The 20,463-nt window shown below is 45.3% G+C and overlaps 1 protein-coding gene across 2 annotated transcripts in view; it reads right to left on the bottom strand.

Annotated features, from left to right (window-relative positions):
• Positions 1-20,463, bottom strand: part of CCNYL1 (cyclin Y like 1) — a 36,728-nt gene that overhangs the window by 1,750 nt on the left and 14,515 nt on the right. For both annotated transcript variants that reach the window (XM_054971995.1, XM_054971996.1), the window contains 7 exons: positions 20,321-20,355; positions 18,166-18,266; positions 15,150-15,185; positions 13,583-13,634; positions 10,353-10,472; positions 7,140-7,306; positions 1,952-2,114 (listed from right to left, as the gene is read on the bottom strand). In XM_054971995.1, coding sequence (XP_054827970.1) covers positions 1,952-2,114; positions 7,140-7,306; positions 10,353-10,472; positions 13,583-13,634; positions 15,150-15,185; positions 18,166-18,266; positions 20,321-20,355 — 674 coding nt within the window. The remainder of the gene's footprint in view (positions 1-1,951; positions 2,115-7,139; positions 7,307-10,352; positions 10,473-13,582; positions 13,635-15,149; positions 15,186-18,165; positions 18,267-20,320; positions 20,356-20,463) is intronic.

The raw sequence follows: 20,463 nt of genomic DNA, 5'->3' as shown, positions 1-20,463 counted from the left end.
AAAAATGAAACCTGCAATGGTGGTTTGCGTTCAGGAAGGTCAGGAGTATGGTTTTTTAATATCACAAGAACCGGGACAGTAATCAGCACCCACTTAGCTGCAGTTCCATTCTCACTACCTTACTTGGTAACATAACTAGACTTACGTTAACTAAATTCACTATGAAAACATGTTTTTGCACTTTAACAACATTTCAAGTAATTCTGCCTGGCGAAGAGCTTCACTGTCCTTCCAGGGGAGCAAAAGCAAAATTTAATTTCCAAATTTGTACCTGCAGAATTCCCAGCCTTGGAACGCTTGGCTGTGCTGCAGAGGCGGGCTTAACGCTTAACCTGACTTCCTAGTTCTGATCTGCTTGCAGGCCCCTCGCTCCGCCCACATGCCCCTGGGAGAGCTTGGAAGCAAGAGCTGAGTGGGACACTCAGAGCACTCTGTCCAAATACCAGGGAGCCAACCTGTATTTTGGCTCCTTGGTTTCTTGACTGACGAAAACACTCAGGTTGCTCATGGAGATAAGCAGCAGGGCATATTAGCAGCACTTGAAACACATCAGTAGTGTGCTGAACCAAAAGGAAAGTAGAAGAAATGTTTTATCTAAGACTAGAGTAACAAATAACTTTTACTAAGCACGAGTATGAGAATTTCTAGCTCTCATTGGCCTGATTACTTGAAGGAACTGCCTCATTCTCCCCCTGGCAAGACTACTTCTTGTGTAGCCATGGGCCTCCTCAAGTAACTGACGTACTTAGTATTTAAAGCCCTCCATGGACTGGGACCTGCATTCCTACGGGGCTGCCTCTCCCATTATGTCCCCCACAGGGCCTTGCGCTCTGTGGATAAGCAGCTTCTGGTGGTCCCCGGCCCGAGGCTGGCTTCAACTAGGTGCCTGGTGGAAAACTCTCTCAGTGGAGATCCGGGCCCTGCGGGACCTTTTACAGTTCCACCAGACCTACACAACAGAGATGTTCCACCAGGCCTTTGACTAGGGGCCGGTTTTTTGTCCCCCTTCTGACCACCACACCCTCTTTTTGCAGCCGCCCTTGAATTATATCATGGTGGTGCCGGGGCTTATGATGATCTTGTAGTAGCTGATCTGTCTGATGGCGCCTGAATTTTAATGTGTTAATATGTTCATAGGTTTTTATTTTGTTGGAAGCCGCCCTGAGCCCACTCGTGGGAAGGGCGGGGTATAAGCTGAATACAATAAATAATTAAAATAAATAAATACTGTGTTTCGTTATGGCTAGGGGAAAACTTGCACTATGCGTCACAGTTTATTGACACAGAGATTATCAGTGTGTGAGAATAACGTAATGCGAGAAAACAGCCTAAGTCAGGGGCAGCTAACTAAGAGGGAATACAGAAGTCCTTCCCCAGCAGGGCCGCCATACTCCAACTATGACCTGACAGCACTCATCACTCCCCTCCCCCACAACTAGCCACAACTGATTACCCTCTAGCCTTTGGAAGCTGAAAGCTAGACATGTCCTCCAGAAAGAGGTAACTGAGGTTTGCTGAATTGAAAGTATCAGGAATGTCCAAGGGGCAACATACAGATGTATGCCACAGCTCAGCTATGCAGTCTGCTCAGCCATTTCCATGGAAGACACATGAATGTTGAAAATTAAGTGATGCTCCAAGAATGGACCCAAAACTATCTGAATTATGGCCTTTTATGGAATCCCAGAGTAGCTGTTATTTGCAGGCATGCAAAATCATACTAACTAATCCTACTAACTACACCTAGCTTCATTTGCAAACCTTTCCCATTCTTGGGCGTGCGCTTCCCTGGGAAGGATTACCTTGACTGTGAGGTTTTCTGCAACTAAGAGGTTAAAACCTTCAATAAACCAGACCAAAAAGCTCTGCTGGCCACAATGATGCGATCAGCAACAGAAGCTGCTGTTACGCAAACACCCCCCCCGCCCCCCCCCCCCCAGGAGACCATTACCTCCAGTTTCTGCGCTCGTTCTTTACTAAGGGGCTCCAGCAGAAAGCTCAGGTTGTTGTCATCTGCTAAGGAACGAAGGTCAAAGTAGTATTTGGCGTAAACACTGGCAGGAACATTGATATTGAACTGCAGGAGCTCCAAGAAGTGTCTTTCCATCTCATTCCTGAGGAGGGGTGGGTGGGAAATGGGGTTGTGACAGAATCATACACAAAACGATGAGGACTGTAATATTATTAAGAGTCGAAAAGCAGAGAAAACAAAGCATTTCCCCCCCAAAAGAGACCCCAAAAGACAGATGTGTTAGTGTTACGAGGCATGGTGCAGTTTGAATCCAGGATGTCCAAGCGTAGGGGAAAAGGTTGTGATGATCTTTCATGCGTCCCCATTGCCAGCTTGGAAGCTCTACCCTGTCGAGTGCCATTAGCGCAGCTGTATACAATTCATGCTCCGTTCTCATTCTTACAAGGCCCTGTGCTATAGTCATCAGATGAAAAGAATGATGTTGGCTGCTGATTATCCCTAAAGAACTTGCAGACGTTTTCACCAGGTTGGTAACAGGAAGGGGCTTTATTGAAGTAGAGGTGGACCAACAAAAGAAGCAGGCGTATCACCACGGCAACAAATGGATCTTTGAAGAGCTGCTGGCTATTATCTCCTGAGTAAAAAGCCTCTTGAGGCAACATGGATTCATCTCCCGCAAATAAGTAAATAAATAAATAAATAAGGAAGCCAGCCAGCCGCATTAGGTAGGAAACGTCCCCTGCCCCTAACTCTGGAGAGGACATGATGATCAACACAGGATGGGTGGAGAGATACTCTTAAGGCTGCCTCCAACATTATGTTGCTGAAATCCATTCTATGGATTCAGGTGCAGGTCACAATCTCTTCAGAACGGTTAGAAAAGCACTCCAAAAAACACCGAGACGCTGGGATAAGTAATGTAACATCTGTGGCTCACATTGCAAGCTGCGTCTTAAGAAAAACGGGTAAGAGGCAGTGTCAGGAACAGCCCTGCAAGCTGCCAAAACACTGCCGATGAAACGCAATGGTGCATTGTAGAGTTGGGTATCGTTTTTGTATTTCTATTTTTTTGCAAACTGAAATTAGTTGAATGCAAAGAGACACGAGTATCTAACAAGTCAAATATGCTGACCTACAATTGCATGCTATAAACCGTTTAGATTTAGAATACAGCACAGCAGTAAGAATCCTTTGAATTGGCCAAGGCCCTGTTCCCGAAGTTACTTTTCTACCCAAACTGGCAAAGGATCGAATCATCAAAAACCAACCGGAACAGGTAACACCCTGGCCAAAAGTGAAGGAGGATAATACGGACCCCTAACCTTTGGCATGGGGATGGGATTCTCAAGTATCAGGGCTACCCGGAAAAGGATCTCTCTCTAGCCACGATCCGACACCACCTCCCTTGGAGTCAACTGGGGAGCCAAACTGCATCTGAACCCAAACGCACAGAATTTCCCCTTCTTTTTCTGGAACAGAGCCTGAAGTTCAGGCGCACTTTAAAAGACTAACGCGGTTCTGAGCTTGCGTCATCAGATGCAGTGGAGAGCACATCTGACCTCTGCCGTGCAAGCCTCAGCTGAACAGCAGGCCACCCCTTACCACCAAATATTCAGGTGACCTCTTCCTAACATGGACCACCTGAGGATAAAAAGCAATGTTTTCGGAAAAGCAACGCTTTCACTCGCTTGCTGAAGCCAGGACAAGCCACGAGAACACGCTCCTTTGAGAGGATTTGCTAAGGAAGAGTTTTTGTTGCCTTTGTTTCTGCCGTCCTAAAACTGCAGGCTCTTACCTCTCTTCCACTCCTCAACAATTTCAGTCTTTGGGATACAATCCACAATGGATTAACTTTTTTTAAAAATATGCTCTATTAAATGCTCTAGTTATTTTCATTTTCATATGCTTCGCACTACCCAGGTGTGAAGAGAAGCATATTTAAGACTTCCATGGCAAAGATCAGCTGGTGGCTAAACCCCTAAAGGCTCCGATACTTCCAGCGTTCCAGCTGAACTGAGCCGATCCATAATGTTTGTCAGTGCATATTCTGAGCAGGGATAATGGGGAAGAGGGGCTCCCGGCTTGTTTCAGCCTGCGGGCACATCCACACAGAGCTCTGACACAGTGCGGTGGGCTCAGCAACAAGACAGCTGCCACAGGAGGCAGAGTCGGCCACAAAATGGTGTGTTACCTTCAGACACACAGTGAAGAACCTTGTGCTGTGGAAGCAGCTTCTACCAAAGCTGTGGTTTTAAAAACACAATCAAATCTCCAATAGTCAATCAGAAGCCATGCTTGGCAAAAGCCTCACCTGGCTGGGCACCAGGAATAGTGTCAGCGAGCACAACGGTGCCCACTGGCACCACCTTGTGGACCCCTGCTACAGAAGACCTTTAAAAGGAGACTATACGAGCATGCCAAATTCTTTGGGTGTTCTGGACAGAGTCTCAGAGGAGGATTGGATGTTGCGCAACACACATATGGTGTTAGATCCAAAAGGGTCCTTCTGGATGCGGAAGGAGAGATACTTTACACTGTGTGCTACAGCACTACCTGAGAAGATTAAAGCCGAATAGACTAATCTGACTGCATAACCTTACACAAGGGGTAAGCACAAAATCTGCTGTAGAACCTCCCTAGAACACCCCCAGCAAAATCCTTACACGATTAGCTGCATAGCACTTGTGGCTTTTTTCTTTCCTTACCAACAATGACATGTGACAAAATAAGTCCCCTCCACATGTCTTGCATGCTACGAAACCTCAGTGGCATGGGAGCAATGGACTGTCGCTGTGGATGGAAGGGATTTCCTCCTGCAGAGGAAATCTCACCTTTTTGCAGCATTTCAGGGGGCATTGGGGGCTGCTGTGGGAGGGAGGAGGGAGCTGAGAAAGTTGCAAAGCATCTGCCGCTTGGTTTTCTAGCCATGCTGCAATCCACCTTGAGCATCAGTGAGAAAGGCAGACTATAATGTAAAATAAATACATAGCTAAACAGGGCTTTTTTTCTGGGAAAAGAGGTGGCGGAACTCAGTGGGTTGCCCTCTGAGAGAATGGTCACATGGGCGGTGGCCCCGCCCCCTGATCTCCAGACAGAGGGGAGTTTAGATTGCCCTCCGTGCCGGCAATCTAAACTCCCCTCTGTCTGGGGATCAGGGGGGCGGGGCCACCGCCCATGTGACCATTTTCAAGAGGTTCCGGAACTCCGTTCCACCGCGTTCCTGCTGAAAAAAAGCCCTGTAGCTAAATAATGCTACACATGCAAAGCATGATCAAAAACACTAGTGCCCAAGGCGAAGCAGACATGAAGAGTCCTATCTCCATCATGAGCAATAAAGAAAGATGCAAGAACATTTGCAAGAGAAAGGCAAGGGGAGCAGCCACGGCCTGGAGGTTTGTGTATCTTGTTGTGAGTTTCCCACAACCATTCCTACCTATGCTAAATACGACCACTGGGATGTGAAACTCAGTCTTCTGATCCCACCCACAACAGACTTACTCAGCTGCGGCTTCCAGGAGTATCTCGCAACTAGGTTATATCAGGTCCAAAACAAAATGGTGGGCACAGCAACAAAACTCTTTAGGAGGAGTGTGTTACGGAATAATTTTTCCTTTTTTTTTAAAAAAATGGTATTTTACTTGTGGAGACTGGAAACAAAGGAGAAACATCTCAGATACTGCTTTTCCTGAGCAGCTAGGGTGCCGCGAGAACAGCTTTGTCTGGTTTGCTTTAAGCAAGGGCGACTGAAGTCCCATTGAACCTACTACCCAAATTAATTTCCTGCTCATACGGCCATAAAGCTTATAGAGATGTAAATCAGATAATGTTTTGATGATCAAGGTTTCATTTGCCCCTTGAATAAATATTCTTCATTACTGCTTTTCTGCTAGCTTTGTCAATACATTTTAATTGTGTAAAAAACAACAACAACACAATACTTTGCCGGATTAACAAGTCTATTAACAGAGGTTTAGAACACAGGAAAGAGCAAAAAGGCCCCATGGTTTTGCATTGCTTTATTGACTGTCACATGTCGCTGGAGAATGAACACCACGTCCCCTCTCGGAGCCACACTGTGATCCACAGGAATAGCAGCTGCATGGCTGGGTCTCCCCCTGCCCCCCACTCCAATTAAGTCACTCCATTAAACCAGGTGTTTATATGGCAAAGGGTTTAACAGATCAAGTTTTCCAGTTTCCCCTTGTTTCAGTTTTTCAGAGAATCAGAAATGCAGTCAGAAGAATTCTAATGCATTAATCCTGAGGACCAGTCTCTTGCTTCCCTGCTCTTCAAATTACAAGACAGAACAAAAGTCACAGACCTCACCACCATCTGAAGTTGTCATTTGCTTGCACCCTCTGGGGAAAATGGCAGCGAATGATTTCTAGAGAGCTCCTTACTAGGGTCTTTCTCCCAAGACCGGGAGTCAAAACTTTCATGTAACTAACTTTTGGGGTGCAGCTTCTAGAGCCTATTTTTTATAAACTTTAGCATTAATTTGAGAGACTAAATGTTGGGGAATTTTAATTTAACGAACAGCAGAATAATTATTCCTCATGTTTACCACAGTAGCTTTTAAACAGGCGTTCAATAAAATACTTTTAGATGAAGTCCAAGCAATTTTGGATCTAACAGCGATCACCATAATGCACAATAATTGCTATCGCAGCATCTGGCAAAAAAGGCTATTCGAGTAGCTGCCTGAATGTCAAACATCTTTGTGGTGCATGACACACAGACACAGCATCAGCAGTGCAGAGCACAAGAGACGGACACTACTAGTGGTGAGCAGGGAAGAAGATCCCAAGATGCTTTCAGATGACAAAAAGACGTTAAATGGAAAGCTATAAAGGCTGCCGCTGTGGTTAAGGGGTTACACCTAGACCTGGGGGACCCTTGATTTGAACCCATCTGCCAAGGGTATTTAATGAACATGGCCCAGTTACTTTCAGCCTAGCCTACCTCACAGGGGTGCTGTAAGGATAACATGGAGGAGGGAGAACAATCTACGACACTCGGGTCTTTTGGAGGAGGGGTGGGATAAAGAGGTGTTGAATAAGTAGTAATGCATTTTCCTGTTCCAGAAGTTTTAACGGAGACCAAAAGTTCATTTCTGGGAAAAAAAAATGTGACGCTAAGAAAAACTTCACCAAGTCTTGACACTCACATGTCCTCCACTGTAATATCCTTCAGTATTTGGCAGTAATCCACGTTCCACACGGCTTGATCATCCCACACTTTGGAAGCCAGCAGTATAGCACCTAGAACGACCCTCTTCCAGTTGCTGGGACAGATGTCAATCTCAGCATAGGTTAAGAGCCTTTCCAAGTAAACCTGCAGAAAGGGAGGGGTGGGACACACACACACACACTACTCTTAGGTCCTCACAACTCAAAGTTTAGCTGGAGAAGAGAACAGCCATGCTTGTTTTCTTTCTACGCCCACCATTTTATATGCCTTTGTCTGAAAGCTAATCCCACCTAATCCATTCTCTGAAGGGCAGTCTCTGTAAACTGAACTGAAGTGCCTGACAACACATAAAGCAAGTCTCTTAATTTAAGAAGGCGTATTTAGCAAAGCCAAATCAAGACTACTAAATATCACCGCAACCTTCACCATCCGTGTATTTCAGAGACTGCACCCACAGTGCCTCGAAAAGTGCGGGAGCTTCATAAGTCCAGGTGACTGCTTGTTATGCTAGAAGGAAGCCTGTCCAAGTGCAAAAATTCTAGATAGCGCCAAGCAAGACATGCACCTGGAGATGTTTTCGCTGCTCTAAGAGAAGCCCTGGAACCACACTCACATTGCAGTTTTCAGCTTCCATATTGTCCACATGCATTTAGTGAACTGATTGACAAAAATTGTGTTTAAGTTACAAGCCAGCAACTGCTATACGCGAGAACTTTAAGAACAGGCTGCTGCTCCAAGCCCTTTGCATTTTTGCTCGCTTTGCCCTTTCCTGAGGTAAACAGCGCCAGCTACTGGCCAAAATGTTTTTTAATGAATATTTGCCGAGGGCTGGTTTCCTACATGACAATCTTGTGCTTTTAAAAAGTTTGTGGTAGAAAAGCACACAGACAAAGACGTTCTGCTAAAATTAGCCATCCATGTTGATTTTGCAGGTGAGATCCATGAGTGGGTGTCAAACCCCAGGGCCCCCTAACCCTGGGGGAGAAAGGGTGGGGGCATGGGTGCAGCCCTAAGGGAGGCAGCGGCACAGCTGCAGAGGGAACTGGGGGGGGGGGGCTGCTAAGCAGCAGACAGGGGGAATGTCAATCAGCCCCAGCTCCCTGTGGAATAAAGGCCTCCTCTTTTCCTTAGGGGAATGGGCCTCCTTGGGAGGCACAGACTAGGAGTAGTCAGAAGAAGGCAGACCAAACGCCTCAGCAGGAAGAATCGGTTGGCTGGCACCAGCAGGAAAGCTGGGAAGGAGAACAGCCACCATGGCCTAGGGCCTCTGCAGTCAGGGAAGACTGGTGCCTTCTGGGGACGGCCGGAAAGACAGCAGGCAGGGCCTCCTGGGACACAGTCCAGCTGCCTCAGGGCTTCATCCTGCAAGAAGGGAGCAATGGCCAGTGTCCTGGGGAAGGGCCTGGAATCTGGTGCTGATGTAGGCAGAGGAGCTGAGTGGCCTCCAGGTTGATTTGGGACCATCAATCACTGGCGTTCGTTAAGTGATTTGAGGAATTAAAGCAGCACCTCTGCAGGCCCCCGTTGTTGGTTTGTCCCTGCTGAAGCGGTGGGAAGATGGGATAACCGGCAGGCTTATCCTGGCCAGGTGCACGCTTGATAGCAAGATATTCAATGACGACTAATTCATGAATCAATCCTGAAACAGCACACGCCACATTTTTCACCAGCGAGCCTTCCTGAGAGCCATCCCAAAAGCACAGCAGAGGAAGCCAACATTATGTTAAAAGCCTTACTGCTGTAAATGGTAAGGTCCCTGGCAAGGAGGCACCAGCTTGTCTACAAAGCGGCTTGGACTCCAGGAGTCATAGAATCATAGGATTGGAAGGGATCTCTAGGGTCATCTTAGTCCAACCCCCTGCACAATGCAGGAACTTCACAACAAACCCCCCCCCCTCAATTGCCCCAGTGACCCCCTGCTCCATGCCCAAAAGATGGCGAAACACCTCCAGGATCCCTAGCCCAACTGGCCTGTGGAAAATTGCTTCCTGACTCCAAAGTGGTGATTGGCATTACCCTGGACTTGGAAGAAGGGGCCGCGAGAACTAAGCGCTGATGTAACCCTTCTTGCCCTCCCTCTCATGATCTGCCCAGGTTCACAGAATCAGCATTGCTGTCAGATGGCCATCTAGCCTCTGCTTTTTAAAAAAGTATGTTTAAATTTTGCAAGGTATAATATAAAAAGTAAAGACTACATTAAGAACAAACTTTCAGTGAACGTTTGATAAAGTTGCATAGCCTCTGCTTAAAAACCTCCAAAGAAGGAGAGCCCACCACCTCCCGAGGAAGCCTGTTCCACTGGGGGACCACTCCAACTGTCAGGAAGTTCTTCCTAATGTTTAGCCGAAACCTCCTTTGCTTTAATTTCAAGCCGCTGGCTCTGGTCCGAGTCAGAGCTTAAGTAACACGATGGACTTCCGCACTACAGACTTAGTCTTGTTCATGAGGCACGTTGAATAAGTGTTCCAGTAAGTGACAGCCATATATTTCTTAAATTATTTATTTATTTAATTTTACTTAATTTAGAGTCCGCTCTCCCTGCAAGCAGGCTCAGCGTGGATTCACAACATATAAATACATATAATAAAAACACACAATAAAACACTGGTAGCAATCATACATAACTGCACTAAAATACTGCTCTAAAAGCATCCCAGGTAGCTCCCGTTGCACCCCACATCTCAAAACACCCTTTCAGGCTGCAGCAAGATAAAAGTAACACATGCACGAAAATACTCTTAATAACTAGACCAGAATCAGACATCGTTGACCAAACAGGCATTACACAGCGCCTGTTTTCACCTACTCTTATCAGCTTGCCCAGGACTTGATTGGCAGGTGGTATTCTGCCCAGGGGAACCAGCTTTGCCCAGAGGGAGGTTGGCTGGCACAGGAAACCTTGTGGGGGGAGTTGTTGCCCTCCACACTACGGAAACCTTTTGGTCCGAGCACTATCTTTCACTTTGGCCTTCAGGAAATGCTTGGAAACGTATCTTTGAAACTGGATGGGTTTTGTCGTTTTGGCACTGTGGCTTTAAAGCCTTTAAACATTTGATTTACTGATTCACTGCCATTATTGTTGGATAAGCAGCTTTTAAGTATTTAGTATGAGAAGAGCAGATTGCACAAGATTCTTTTTCCCTAAAAAACACCACCCAAAAATAAGCAGTGGAAATTCAGCGTCTCTTACCAGCGTCACTATTGCACATTCAGCAGTCAGTTGCGCTGCGCTGAAAAGAGTACGTACGAAGCGATAGATGTGCTTGTGATCAGGATCGTGTTTGTAGTAGTCATCCGGAACCTCTTCGCGCTGAAATAGGACACAGTTGGGAAGTACTTTAAAGGCGAAGTGAAGGTTACTCTTGGAAATCATGAAAGAAACAGCTCAAAAATGGAAAGCTACAGTATTACCTACAACAGAGGAACGGCTAGAGAAGATGATGGAATATGCTGAGATGGCTAAACTTATGTCTTTGATTAGGGAAAATTCATTAAATATACTGTTACCTGGAAACCCTTTATAGATTTCGCAGGAAACAGAGAGAAATGAATTGATGGTTTGTGCTTCTGAAGATTAGGAGGCGGAAAAGAAATTGTTTAGAGGGAAAGGAGAAATTCAGGGTAAATTTAGAGTTAAAATATACTATTGATTGTAAGGGTAAATCTGGAGTTAGGGTATGATATGTAATATTTATTTATCTTTTCTCAGCGAAAATTGGTTTATTTCTAATTTCTTTTGGGGGGGTTTTCCTCTTACAGCTATATAATTTTTGTTTATTCTCTTTTTATTAATGGATCTTAATTTTTTTTTAATAAAAAAAAGTTTACTAAAAGAAACCATGGCAGAAACAGGCTGCTTAGATTGCCTCTAACAGGAACGGGATGCGGAAAGCCTGCACAAGCAGTTTCATCCTCCTGACGGTGCTGCCCTTCCCAATCGCCCTCAAAGGAGGCGGCTTCTATGAGGGGCTGCCACTGAAAACAGGGAGAAAGCAAACCTTTTTTACACGAACGAGGAAGCATATTGCATGTTCAGTTACTGCCCAGCCAAAAAACTGCAGTGATAAATAAATGACTTGGGTTTTAATGGCGTTTTAAAATTTTTAAAAAATTGTTTATCCACCTGAAGCAATTCTCTAAAGAGGCAGCACAGAAATATTCTAAATAAATAAATCACAGTTCTTCCAGAACAACTAAAACCCTGCACCAATTGCCTTCCACGAGAGGACTGCATGGGCCACATGCCGGATATTTGAAGTCCAGATCTAGCGTTGGTCTAGGCGTTTTAGAAATGAAACTGTTCCCTGCACTTCTGGGAGACAGAAGCCTAGACCAGTGGAGGAGCCCTTCTCGCATTTTCTTCCTGCAAACTCAGCTTCTCCTACAAGTAAACTGGATTAGGCATGTTTTACTCCTGGGACAGAAACCCTTCACTGCAGAACAGATTTAAATTTAAAGCACAATTTAGATCAAGAAAAGGTCAATTTAACTGTGTAAGCCAAAGTTTTATATTCATATTCTAAACACTTCCTAAACAAAAATGCTCAGAGATTGGTTAATAATAACAACAACATTTGATTTATATTCTGCCCTTCAGGACAACTTAATGCCCACTCAGAGTGGTTTACAAAGTATGTCATTATTATCCCCACAACAATCACCCTATGAGGTGGGTGGGGCTGAGAGAGCTCTGAAAGAGCTGTAACTGACCCAAGGTCACCCAGCTGGCTTCAAGCGGAGAAGTGGGGAATCAAACCCGGTTCTCCAGATTACAGTCCCACACACTTAACCACTACACCAAACTGACTGGTTACTGTAACCTTGGTGATTTGCACCAGAATGGATCCTTCTTTCCACCCAAAAGGGCATGGCATAAGCAGCTTAAATATTTTACTTTTACTATTTTATAAAAGTACAGGGTTGGATTCACTAAGCCCTCGCTAAAGAAGATCCCATGGAAGGGCAGCCCTCAGGCATCTGGGAGCTACCTGATTCTTTCCAAGAGCTTTGGGAGCTACCAGTCACAAACTGGGGGCTGCTATGCTCAGGTGTGGAAACTTTCCTCTATTTCCCCAAAGCAAACCACTGCCACACCCCGAGTTGTAACTTGCCTTGCAAGGAAAAAACACATAGTTATCTTGATGTTTCCCACTGCATCAAATAAGCAGCTTTGATCCAGAGGGAAAGAGTCAATTACCTGTTCCTTTCCCATTCAGAGCAAAGATGATTGTGCGTCTGCACGTCCAGGCATATGAAGGATGAGAGGTAAAAGGGGAAAACTGCTGAAACCGTTTTTCCCACCTGGAGCAAAGGTGTGTGTGTGTGTGTGTGTGTGTGTCCTTCACATAAAAAAAGAGGGAAGCAGCTACAAAAGTAGCTTTAAAGGGAAGGATAAACACATGATTATAGCAGCACTGGGGCTGGGCGGAGAGCTTTCTTAATTGCTTGGAAATTGACTGCCCACTCCACAGTAACCTTCTGCCCATACCAGAACAGCAGAATGGACCTGCTTGTTTTTAGCTAATTTGACGTTCATTTCAAAGAGGGTCTCTGATGGTTTGTGGAGAGGTGCTGGCTGGCCAAACGCAAGGAGGTGTCCCTCCTTCAAGCTGCCTTCTCCTTAGGCACAGAACTGTTCTGCCTCTCAAAACCTCCATCAGAAGCTGGGGCAGTTCCAGATCAGATCCTCAACCTCCATGCCCGAGCCATTTCACGGATGGAATCGTAGCGTTACAAAGTCCCCTATGCAGAAAGGCTATGTCTATGCCCTTTGGGAGAGGTAGAGTCTGCAGAGCGCATGTTCTTCAGTTGCCCATTTTACGGAGAGGTTTGTTTAAAAATTGTTACTCCATTATCAGATAGGATCCCCGCTCGTATAACTACAAATAAAGCAAAGCTCTGCTGGCTCTTAGCTGATAAAAACCACACGATCACATGGCAAGTAGCCAGATTCTATACATTAATTTTTAAACGGCGTGAAATGTATCTTAAAAGTTTTTAAAAACTGATGGGTTTTAAGTGGTTTTGTAACATAATTTTTGTATACTGGTCTTGGTACTGTAATAAAATGATGGATGGAGTTACAAAGCTGAGCCAAATAATCGTGTTGTTCTTGATTATTTTAGAAGAATAAGAGGCCTTCCAGATATACTGGGCTGATCTACCCATCTCTGGTGTCCAGTACCAGGTGATCAAGTGAGAGCTATAGAGCAACTGACAAAATTGTTTCCCCACACAGTTCTCTCTCCTAAGGAAAGCAGCCTTTTAATAAGAGGGGCATAATTTTTAAAAGGATCTTATATTTTTTCCCCGTGTTCAGATTTAATTTTAAGCCCTGTTATTTTTAGCCACCACCACTTTACCACTCCCGCTGGATATGCGCAAGCAATCAAGACAGACTGAGATAAAAACCAGATTTACCGTGAGCGGGTGAGATTTCTCATCAAAAATATCCAGTGATCTGTCTGAATCCCTGCAACACAGGAAAAGGCAAATGGCTGATATTTGCAAAGTGTTTACTAAGACAAGCACTTGAATTCCACTGAGCATCCATCAACTTGAACAACCAAGAGACAAGGACGACCCCCCACCCACAGAATGAGTGGCCAATATTTTCTTCCCGGCCCACTCCTTTCCCCAATCTTCTATTTCCCCCCCTTTCCTCTGTTGTGCATTTCTATATTTTTAAAGTAACAACGGTAAGACTACAAGCAATAAATTTAAAAAATTAAACGTATTGCATTTTCTTTCTTTCTTTAGTTTCCCCCTGTGTGCTGTTGCATTTGTGAGCGGTGCAGTGGTAAAAACCAGTTGCCTTGGGAATGAAATACAAGTTCTGCCTCTGCTCGCCCATAGGTGACCAAGAAACTCCGATCAAGGCGCGTCTCTCAGGCCAGCTTCCCCTACAGGGTTCCTGTGATCAAATGTCACTCGGAACAGCGGCATCCCATCTCAGCCGCCTGATTTCAGTGGCCCTCGACTGAAGTTACTCTGCAGAGGGTTGTACTGTAAGCTCCTTAAATAGCACAAATTGCAGTAATGAAAACTGCGGACTTTTTTCATGCCTCATTCAAGGCTTGGCGGGCTTTAATCTGGATACTGACAGTGCAGGCTTGTAAAGCTCTCCAGGGGAATCAGGCACAGACGCTTCCATGAACTGGAAGAGCTCAAGGATTTTCCACTTGGTTCTCAGAGCAAATATACCACAAACCTTTAATACAGGTCGGAGCGGGCAGACATGCTAATGGTATTTGGTGATGTGGGTTCGGAGCCTTTGTATCTCTACATCCATAAATCAACCAAGGTTACAGATGAGGATTTCACACTGACCAGTAGTTCACAAAAATTCACATGCACTACAATTTCGTACCCGCAAGAGTCATGGAATCCAGAGCACAGCCTCAGCTATGATTCAAGAGCGAGTCCAGAATTTAAGGGACTCCCTTCAACCTCGGAGGATTATATTTAAGAGTCATCTCCTTCAGTGGAGTAGCTCAACATCCTTCACAGACAGGAGGGAGAGAAGCATGCATCTGCTACCAGTCTCTGCCAGCCCTATTTGCGAAGCTACTGTGCCCAAAACCTCCACGTGCAGGAAATCTTTAAAAGACTGAACGCAGGATGTTGCTCAGTCTTTGTATTCACAACCACTTCTCTGCAGAGTAACTTCAATCTAGTATCAAAAGTTCTAAATAAGTGAACTACTTTAACCCATCATTAAGAGGAACCAACACCCCAAGGGCTCACATGTTTCAAAAGCTTCAGGTTTTAGAATTAAGGTGATTTTGTGACATTTTTGCAATACGTGTTTAACTGTCTTTCTCTGAACACTGCTTCATTCCAAGTATATGTTACAGACAAGGGGCCATAACACCAGAACTTCATCTTGACACTACCAAACAGAGTTCTACATTATTTAGGTACCAGAGGCTGAGTCACAGAGCATCAGAGCTCCTACCTACAAAATCATTTTTTTAAAAAAGCTTACCTGTTTTTTATGTGATAGTATATTGCTAATGTCACACTGTGAAGAGAGGGGAGAAAAATGTCAATTTATTGGGAAGCAGTTCTGCAAATTCCATAATGACACAAGACTGCAGTTAGGGACAAAAGCGGATTTTATAACGAAATCTACAGTATGAGCCCCAATAACAGAGTCCATTCTTTAATTTTTGAGTCCTATTTTTAGTTGAACTCATCACAAAGTGCCTACTATTGTGTGGTAAAATCTCTGCATCTGACACTCAGCATCCCTGCTTGTGCAGGTTGACAGAACTGAATATCCTGGCCAAAAAAAAAAAAGGCAAACTCAGTCTTGGGTTGTATCAAAAGGGCCATTGCATCGAAATCGCAGGAGGTCATAGTCCCTCTTGATACTGCCTTGGTCAGGCCGCACCTGGAGCACTGTGTGCAGTTCCGGAGGCCTCACTTCAAAAAGGATGTGGACAAAATCGAGAGGGTGCAGAGGAGAGCGACAAGAATGATCAGGGGTCTGGAGACTGAGCCCTACGAGGAAAGGCTGAGGGCCTTGGGAATGTTTAGTTTGGAGAAGAGGAGGTTGAGGGTGGGGGGACATGATTGCTCTCTTTAAGTATTTGAAAGGCTGTCATTTGGAGGAGGGCAAGGAGCTGTTCCAGTTGGCAGCAGGGGATAGGACTCAAAGCAACGGGCTTAAATTACATGCAGAAAGGTACCGGCTGGATATTAGGAAAATCTTTTTCATGGTCAGAGTAGTTCAAAGGTGGAATCCGCTGCCTAGGGAGGTGGTGAGCTCCCCTTCACTGGCAGTTTTCAAGAAGAGGCTGGATGAATATTTGTCAGGGATGCTTTAGGCTCATCCTGCATTAGGCAGGGGGTTGGACTAGAAGGTCTGTATGGCCCCTTCCAACTCTGTGATTCTGGGATTAAATGCTTTGCTTTGCCAGCAGTTTCCAAGTTTCACAGCTACACCATTTTTTTTGAAAAATGATGGAAAATCAGTTTGCATAGACCAGCGGAGGGAAATGTTATGACAGTCCACAAACCTCAGAGACTGAACTGTTTAATGGAAGGTAAAGCTTATGGAGATACAGCCAACGTTATCCAAAATTAGTCTCCGGATTCTACCATCTCCTCCTTCCAGCTACAATAAAATAGATGCCCACCGTGGTCACTGCGCCCTGCCCTACTCTGAAGTACGGGGACGGTCGTATTCTAGGCAGCTCAGCAAGCGAGGATGCCAGGCCCATACTGCGTTTCGGGATCCAGCTAATGGAGGTAGGATGCATAACGTGAAGGAGAAAAATGGGGTGAAGCATTTTCCAAAAGAAAAACTTCTGGTCCTTAAGGCAGGCCAGCTTCAAACAGTCCCTGCTGAGGAGTGAGACAGAGAAGCCTCGAGTTCTCCATCTACCTGGAAAGCTCAAGAGAATATGAGACTTCACCATCCCTGGTGTCAAAGGCGTGTCTCCAACCAGCCACAGCCTTCACAGAACAGGACGTTCCTGCTTCTCCCTCTCACTGCAGCCCAACAATCCCCTGACATGTTGGTGGGGGATCAGTGGATCATCAGGAAAAGCTCAGCGGCTCTAGAGGAACTGTATGGTTGGCTACAAACCACTTTAGAGAGGAAAGAGGGCTGGGGAGTGAGGGCTCTATTACAAGGGACCACACCAATAAATAGGCCGTCTCCATTTGCTACGGGGAAGTCTATAAACTGCTTGCCCTGCAAGGTGGGCACGCTGCTTAAGTATAAGGTGACATTAAACAAAGTTCGCTGGTATTTACCTGGGGTCTGCCAAGATCAGGGTTAATTGCCAAGGTTACCTGGGGTCTGTCTACTTTGACTGGCACCTGCTCTCTAGGAGCTCAGGTGGAGGGTCTTCATCATCACCTTCTCCCTGAGCCTTTTGACTGAAAACGCTGGAGACTGAACCTGGGACATTTGCAGACGCTCTGCCACTGGGAATTAATCCAGTTATATACTGTTTCTAGCATTGTATTAGATCAGCCCACAGTAAAGCTCCATTCAAGACAGCTGGCAGGACTTCTTTATTGCTCTATATACCTGTGTGCATCTTCCTGTCCTATAATATGCTTATTTGATTAATTTCAAACTAGCTTTGCAATTTGAGCTAAGAATGCATTGTTGTAATTCAAGTAACTTAAGGTCACGAGACCGCTTTAAGGCAGACACCTTTGAAATACTGAAATCTGCACGCTTTACATAGACACATTACTAGGGCTGAACTTCCACAGAACTGTTTAGTTTAGTTTATATCATTTTTAACCCGCCCTCTCTGCAAGCAGGCTCAGGCCGGGGTATAACAACGGTAAAAAAAAAAGGATAACCAATAAAAACAACAATCTCACAAAGTGTAACTTTCAGAATTAAAATCAAATAGATTCAGACATCCCCAGATGAGGCCCCTTCATGCTTCCCTGCCCACCAACATAGAGAAAAGAGGGGGAGGTGTAAGCTGATCTTACCCTACAGCATCGCATGCATGGGGGGGCAACCACTATACAGAGGACTACCCCCCCCCCCCCCCGGCACGAGACCGGCAGAGAGGCTCATCTGGTGGACCTAATGCCATCCTCAACCATATGCCTGGTGGAACATCTCTGTCTTGCAGGCCTGCCAAAAGGATACAAGATCTTGCCGGGCCCGAGTATCCTCCGACAGAGAGTTCCACCAGGTTCCGGCCAGGACTGAAAACGCCCTGGCCCTGGTCGAGGCCAGCTGAGCCTCCCTGGGGCCAGGGACCACCAGCAGATGTTTGCCTGCTGATCTCAGCACTCTCCAGGGGTACGTACGGGGAGAGGCAGTCCCTCGGGTATGCTGGTCCCAGTCCGCTCAGTTCACCTCAATGCTGCACTGCCTGATTTCACAACGGGGAAACATTTCTGCTCAATTCATTCAGAACAGGATTCACTACAGAGGAGTTGTGGGTTCTCCAAAACACTCCTAGGCAGTTATTCAAGTAGCCCCCTCCCCCAATCCACACCCGTCCACTGGAACTTACCATTTTATTGTGCTCCTAAGATTCGGCTGGCTGACTGTGCTGTCATCTATAAATATGGTTGAACATGAACTATACTTTTTTGTAAGCTGCCCTGGGGAAACCTACAAGGAGAAAAGAAAAGTTCTGATATAAGCTTATGCCCAATGCTTCAGTGGCAGGATTAAAACAGAAACCTACTGGACTATGAGATACCAACAGACACCCAGACCAGGCTGCAGATTCCTAGACACCAGCACGAAAGGTGCCATGAAAGGTGCCGGAGCCCTGGCTGGCAGGCTCAAGTCCTGCTCCTGGACATGGCAGTTGTGATCTGCAGAAAGGTTAATACCGGCTCCACACGCAGGAGGTCAACTTTGGACATCACTTAACTTACTTAAACGATAGGACCCATTTAACCTATAGGCTTTAAGGAGTGCCACACTAGAATCCACATAAATCAGGATATCATTTCTTTAATCACTGTAACATATGAATTTTGCAACATCCAAAGTAATATCCAGAACCACGCTGGCCAGAAGTCTCCCTGATTTTTCTCCCAGTGACGAACCTGACATCCCACAGAGGGAAGGAGTAATCCACAAATCTCTCATATTTGAAAAAAAGGGGGCGTTTTAACAAACAACGTTCCAAAGATCGAATTTTTCTAGAGCCTCTCCGAGCAGAGCACCTTCCTTTAATTCCCATTCACTACTTGGGATGGAATAGAATTCAACCTAGCTAACGTAAGATGCTGCCCTGTATCAGGGCACAGTTAATTGCTTGTACAGCGGGCAACTTCTACAGTAAGAGTCCCCAAAAAATGGGAGAGCACTCCACATGCTCTAATATGAGAGTTTAGAAAGTCCGTATCATATAAATGGTCCAAAATGAGCATTCTAGCTTTCTCTAACCCCATCAACGCCAAATCCAAAATTCGAATTCCCAACGTAGATAGCTTGGTTTCTATCACTTGCTTCTAAGAGTTTAAATAAGAATCCTTTCTTAGCGATAAAAGGCAACTATTTTTTCCAGAAGCAAATACAATCCTCAGCTATATCGTAAGGGCAGCCACCCAGGCTCGGGCTTCAAGAGAATGAACACCAGTTCTGATCTCAGAGCAATCAACTTTAAGACACTTCAAAGCAGAATGCCTGTGGCCTCCGTGGCACAGCTCGAGCTTTTTGCTCAAGTGCAAGATGATCAAGACTGCACTCCCCTGTTCCACCAAGGAGAAAGTGGCACCCTGGTTCTAAACAGCACCCCACACCGACAGGGATACAGTGACAGAGGCTAAGAAGTCGAGGTTTTGCCTAGAGCTACTAACTGTATCCAGAGAGTTGCATTTGTTTGTTTGACCCAAGCTGTGAAGCTTTGCCTCAGGCTGGTCCCAGTCCAACTTAAACCTGAATAAAGGCTGGGCGCCTGCCTTATTGGAGAAAAATATCTTGATTCCTTATTAAGGATGGATGTGCACCCATTTACATAATGCAGGTAAATTGGATGTGATTAAGCTGAAAGAATTTCAAAGAGGCAAGGTAACTCACCCCTTTCGGTAGAAAAGAACAAGAGTCCAGTAGCATCTATAAGACTAACAAAATTTGTGGTAGGGGATGAGCTTTCTTGAATCATGCCGTGACTCAAGAAAGCTCATACCCTGCCATAAATTTTGTTAGTCTTATAGGAGCTACTGGACTCTTGCTCTTTTCTACTGCTACAGACAGACTAACACGGCTAGCCATCTTGATCTATCTCCCCTTTCAGTTTACAATGAACGGTTTAGAAATACCAAGCAAAGATTCTATACACCCAGAAATCTTAAAATGTTTACCAGGCGTTTGATCTGTGATTTCTCTTTAAAGTCCAAGTCTAAAACCATTTTAGCTGTTGCACAAATGATAGTACAAAAGAGAAACTCTCAGACTTCGTTTGACTTCTGAGAAAGAACTTCAGCTCTCATCCTGGAGCAATTTTAAGACTGGTTTTGCGTTCAGGCTGAGCAACCAAGTGGCACGATCCTGCCAAAGTCTCACTGATTTTAAAGGGAAAAAATTAAATCAAGCTGGTAACAGTCTGATGCAAAAGTCTGAAAACTCTGCACTGAAGGCTGGTGTTTCTCTTAGGAAAAAATGGACCAGGATTTTCACTTACACATCTTTTGACTGTTTGGTGTACTTACATGGTTGATGTGGTTACTTTTCCTTTTTTCTCTCACTAAAAGACAAGAAAGAGTTCATTCTATTAATGCTTTAGCTTTCAAACTCTGAAACGCAGCAGGTTCTGGGGCACCCACCCCGCATCTAGACAGGTAAAATTTCCAGA

The sequence above is a fragment of the Eublepharis macularius genome, chromosome 2 (assembly GCF_028583425.1).
Source record: "Eublepharis macularius isolate TG4126 chromosome 2, MPM_Emac_v1.0, whole genome shotgun sequence".
NCBI classification, from domain to species: Eukaryota; Metazoa; Chordata; class Lepidosauria; order Squamata; family Eublepharidae; genus Eublepharis; species Eublepharis macularius.
The sequence above is the reverse complement of the archived record's forward strand: the minus strand, read 5'-3'. Positions and strand labels throughout refer to the sequence as shown.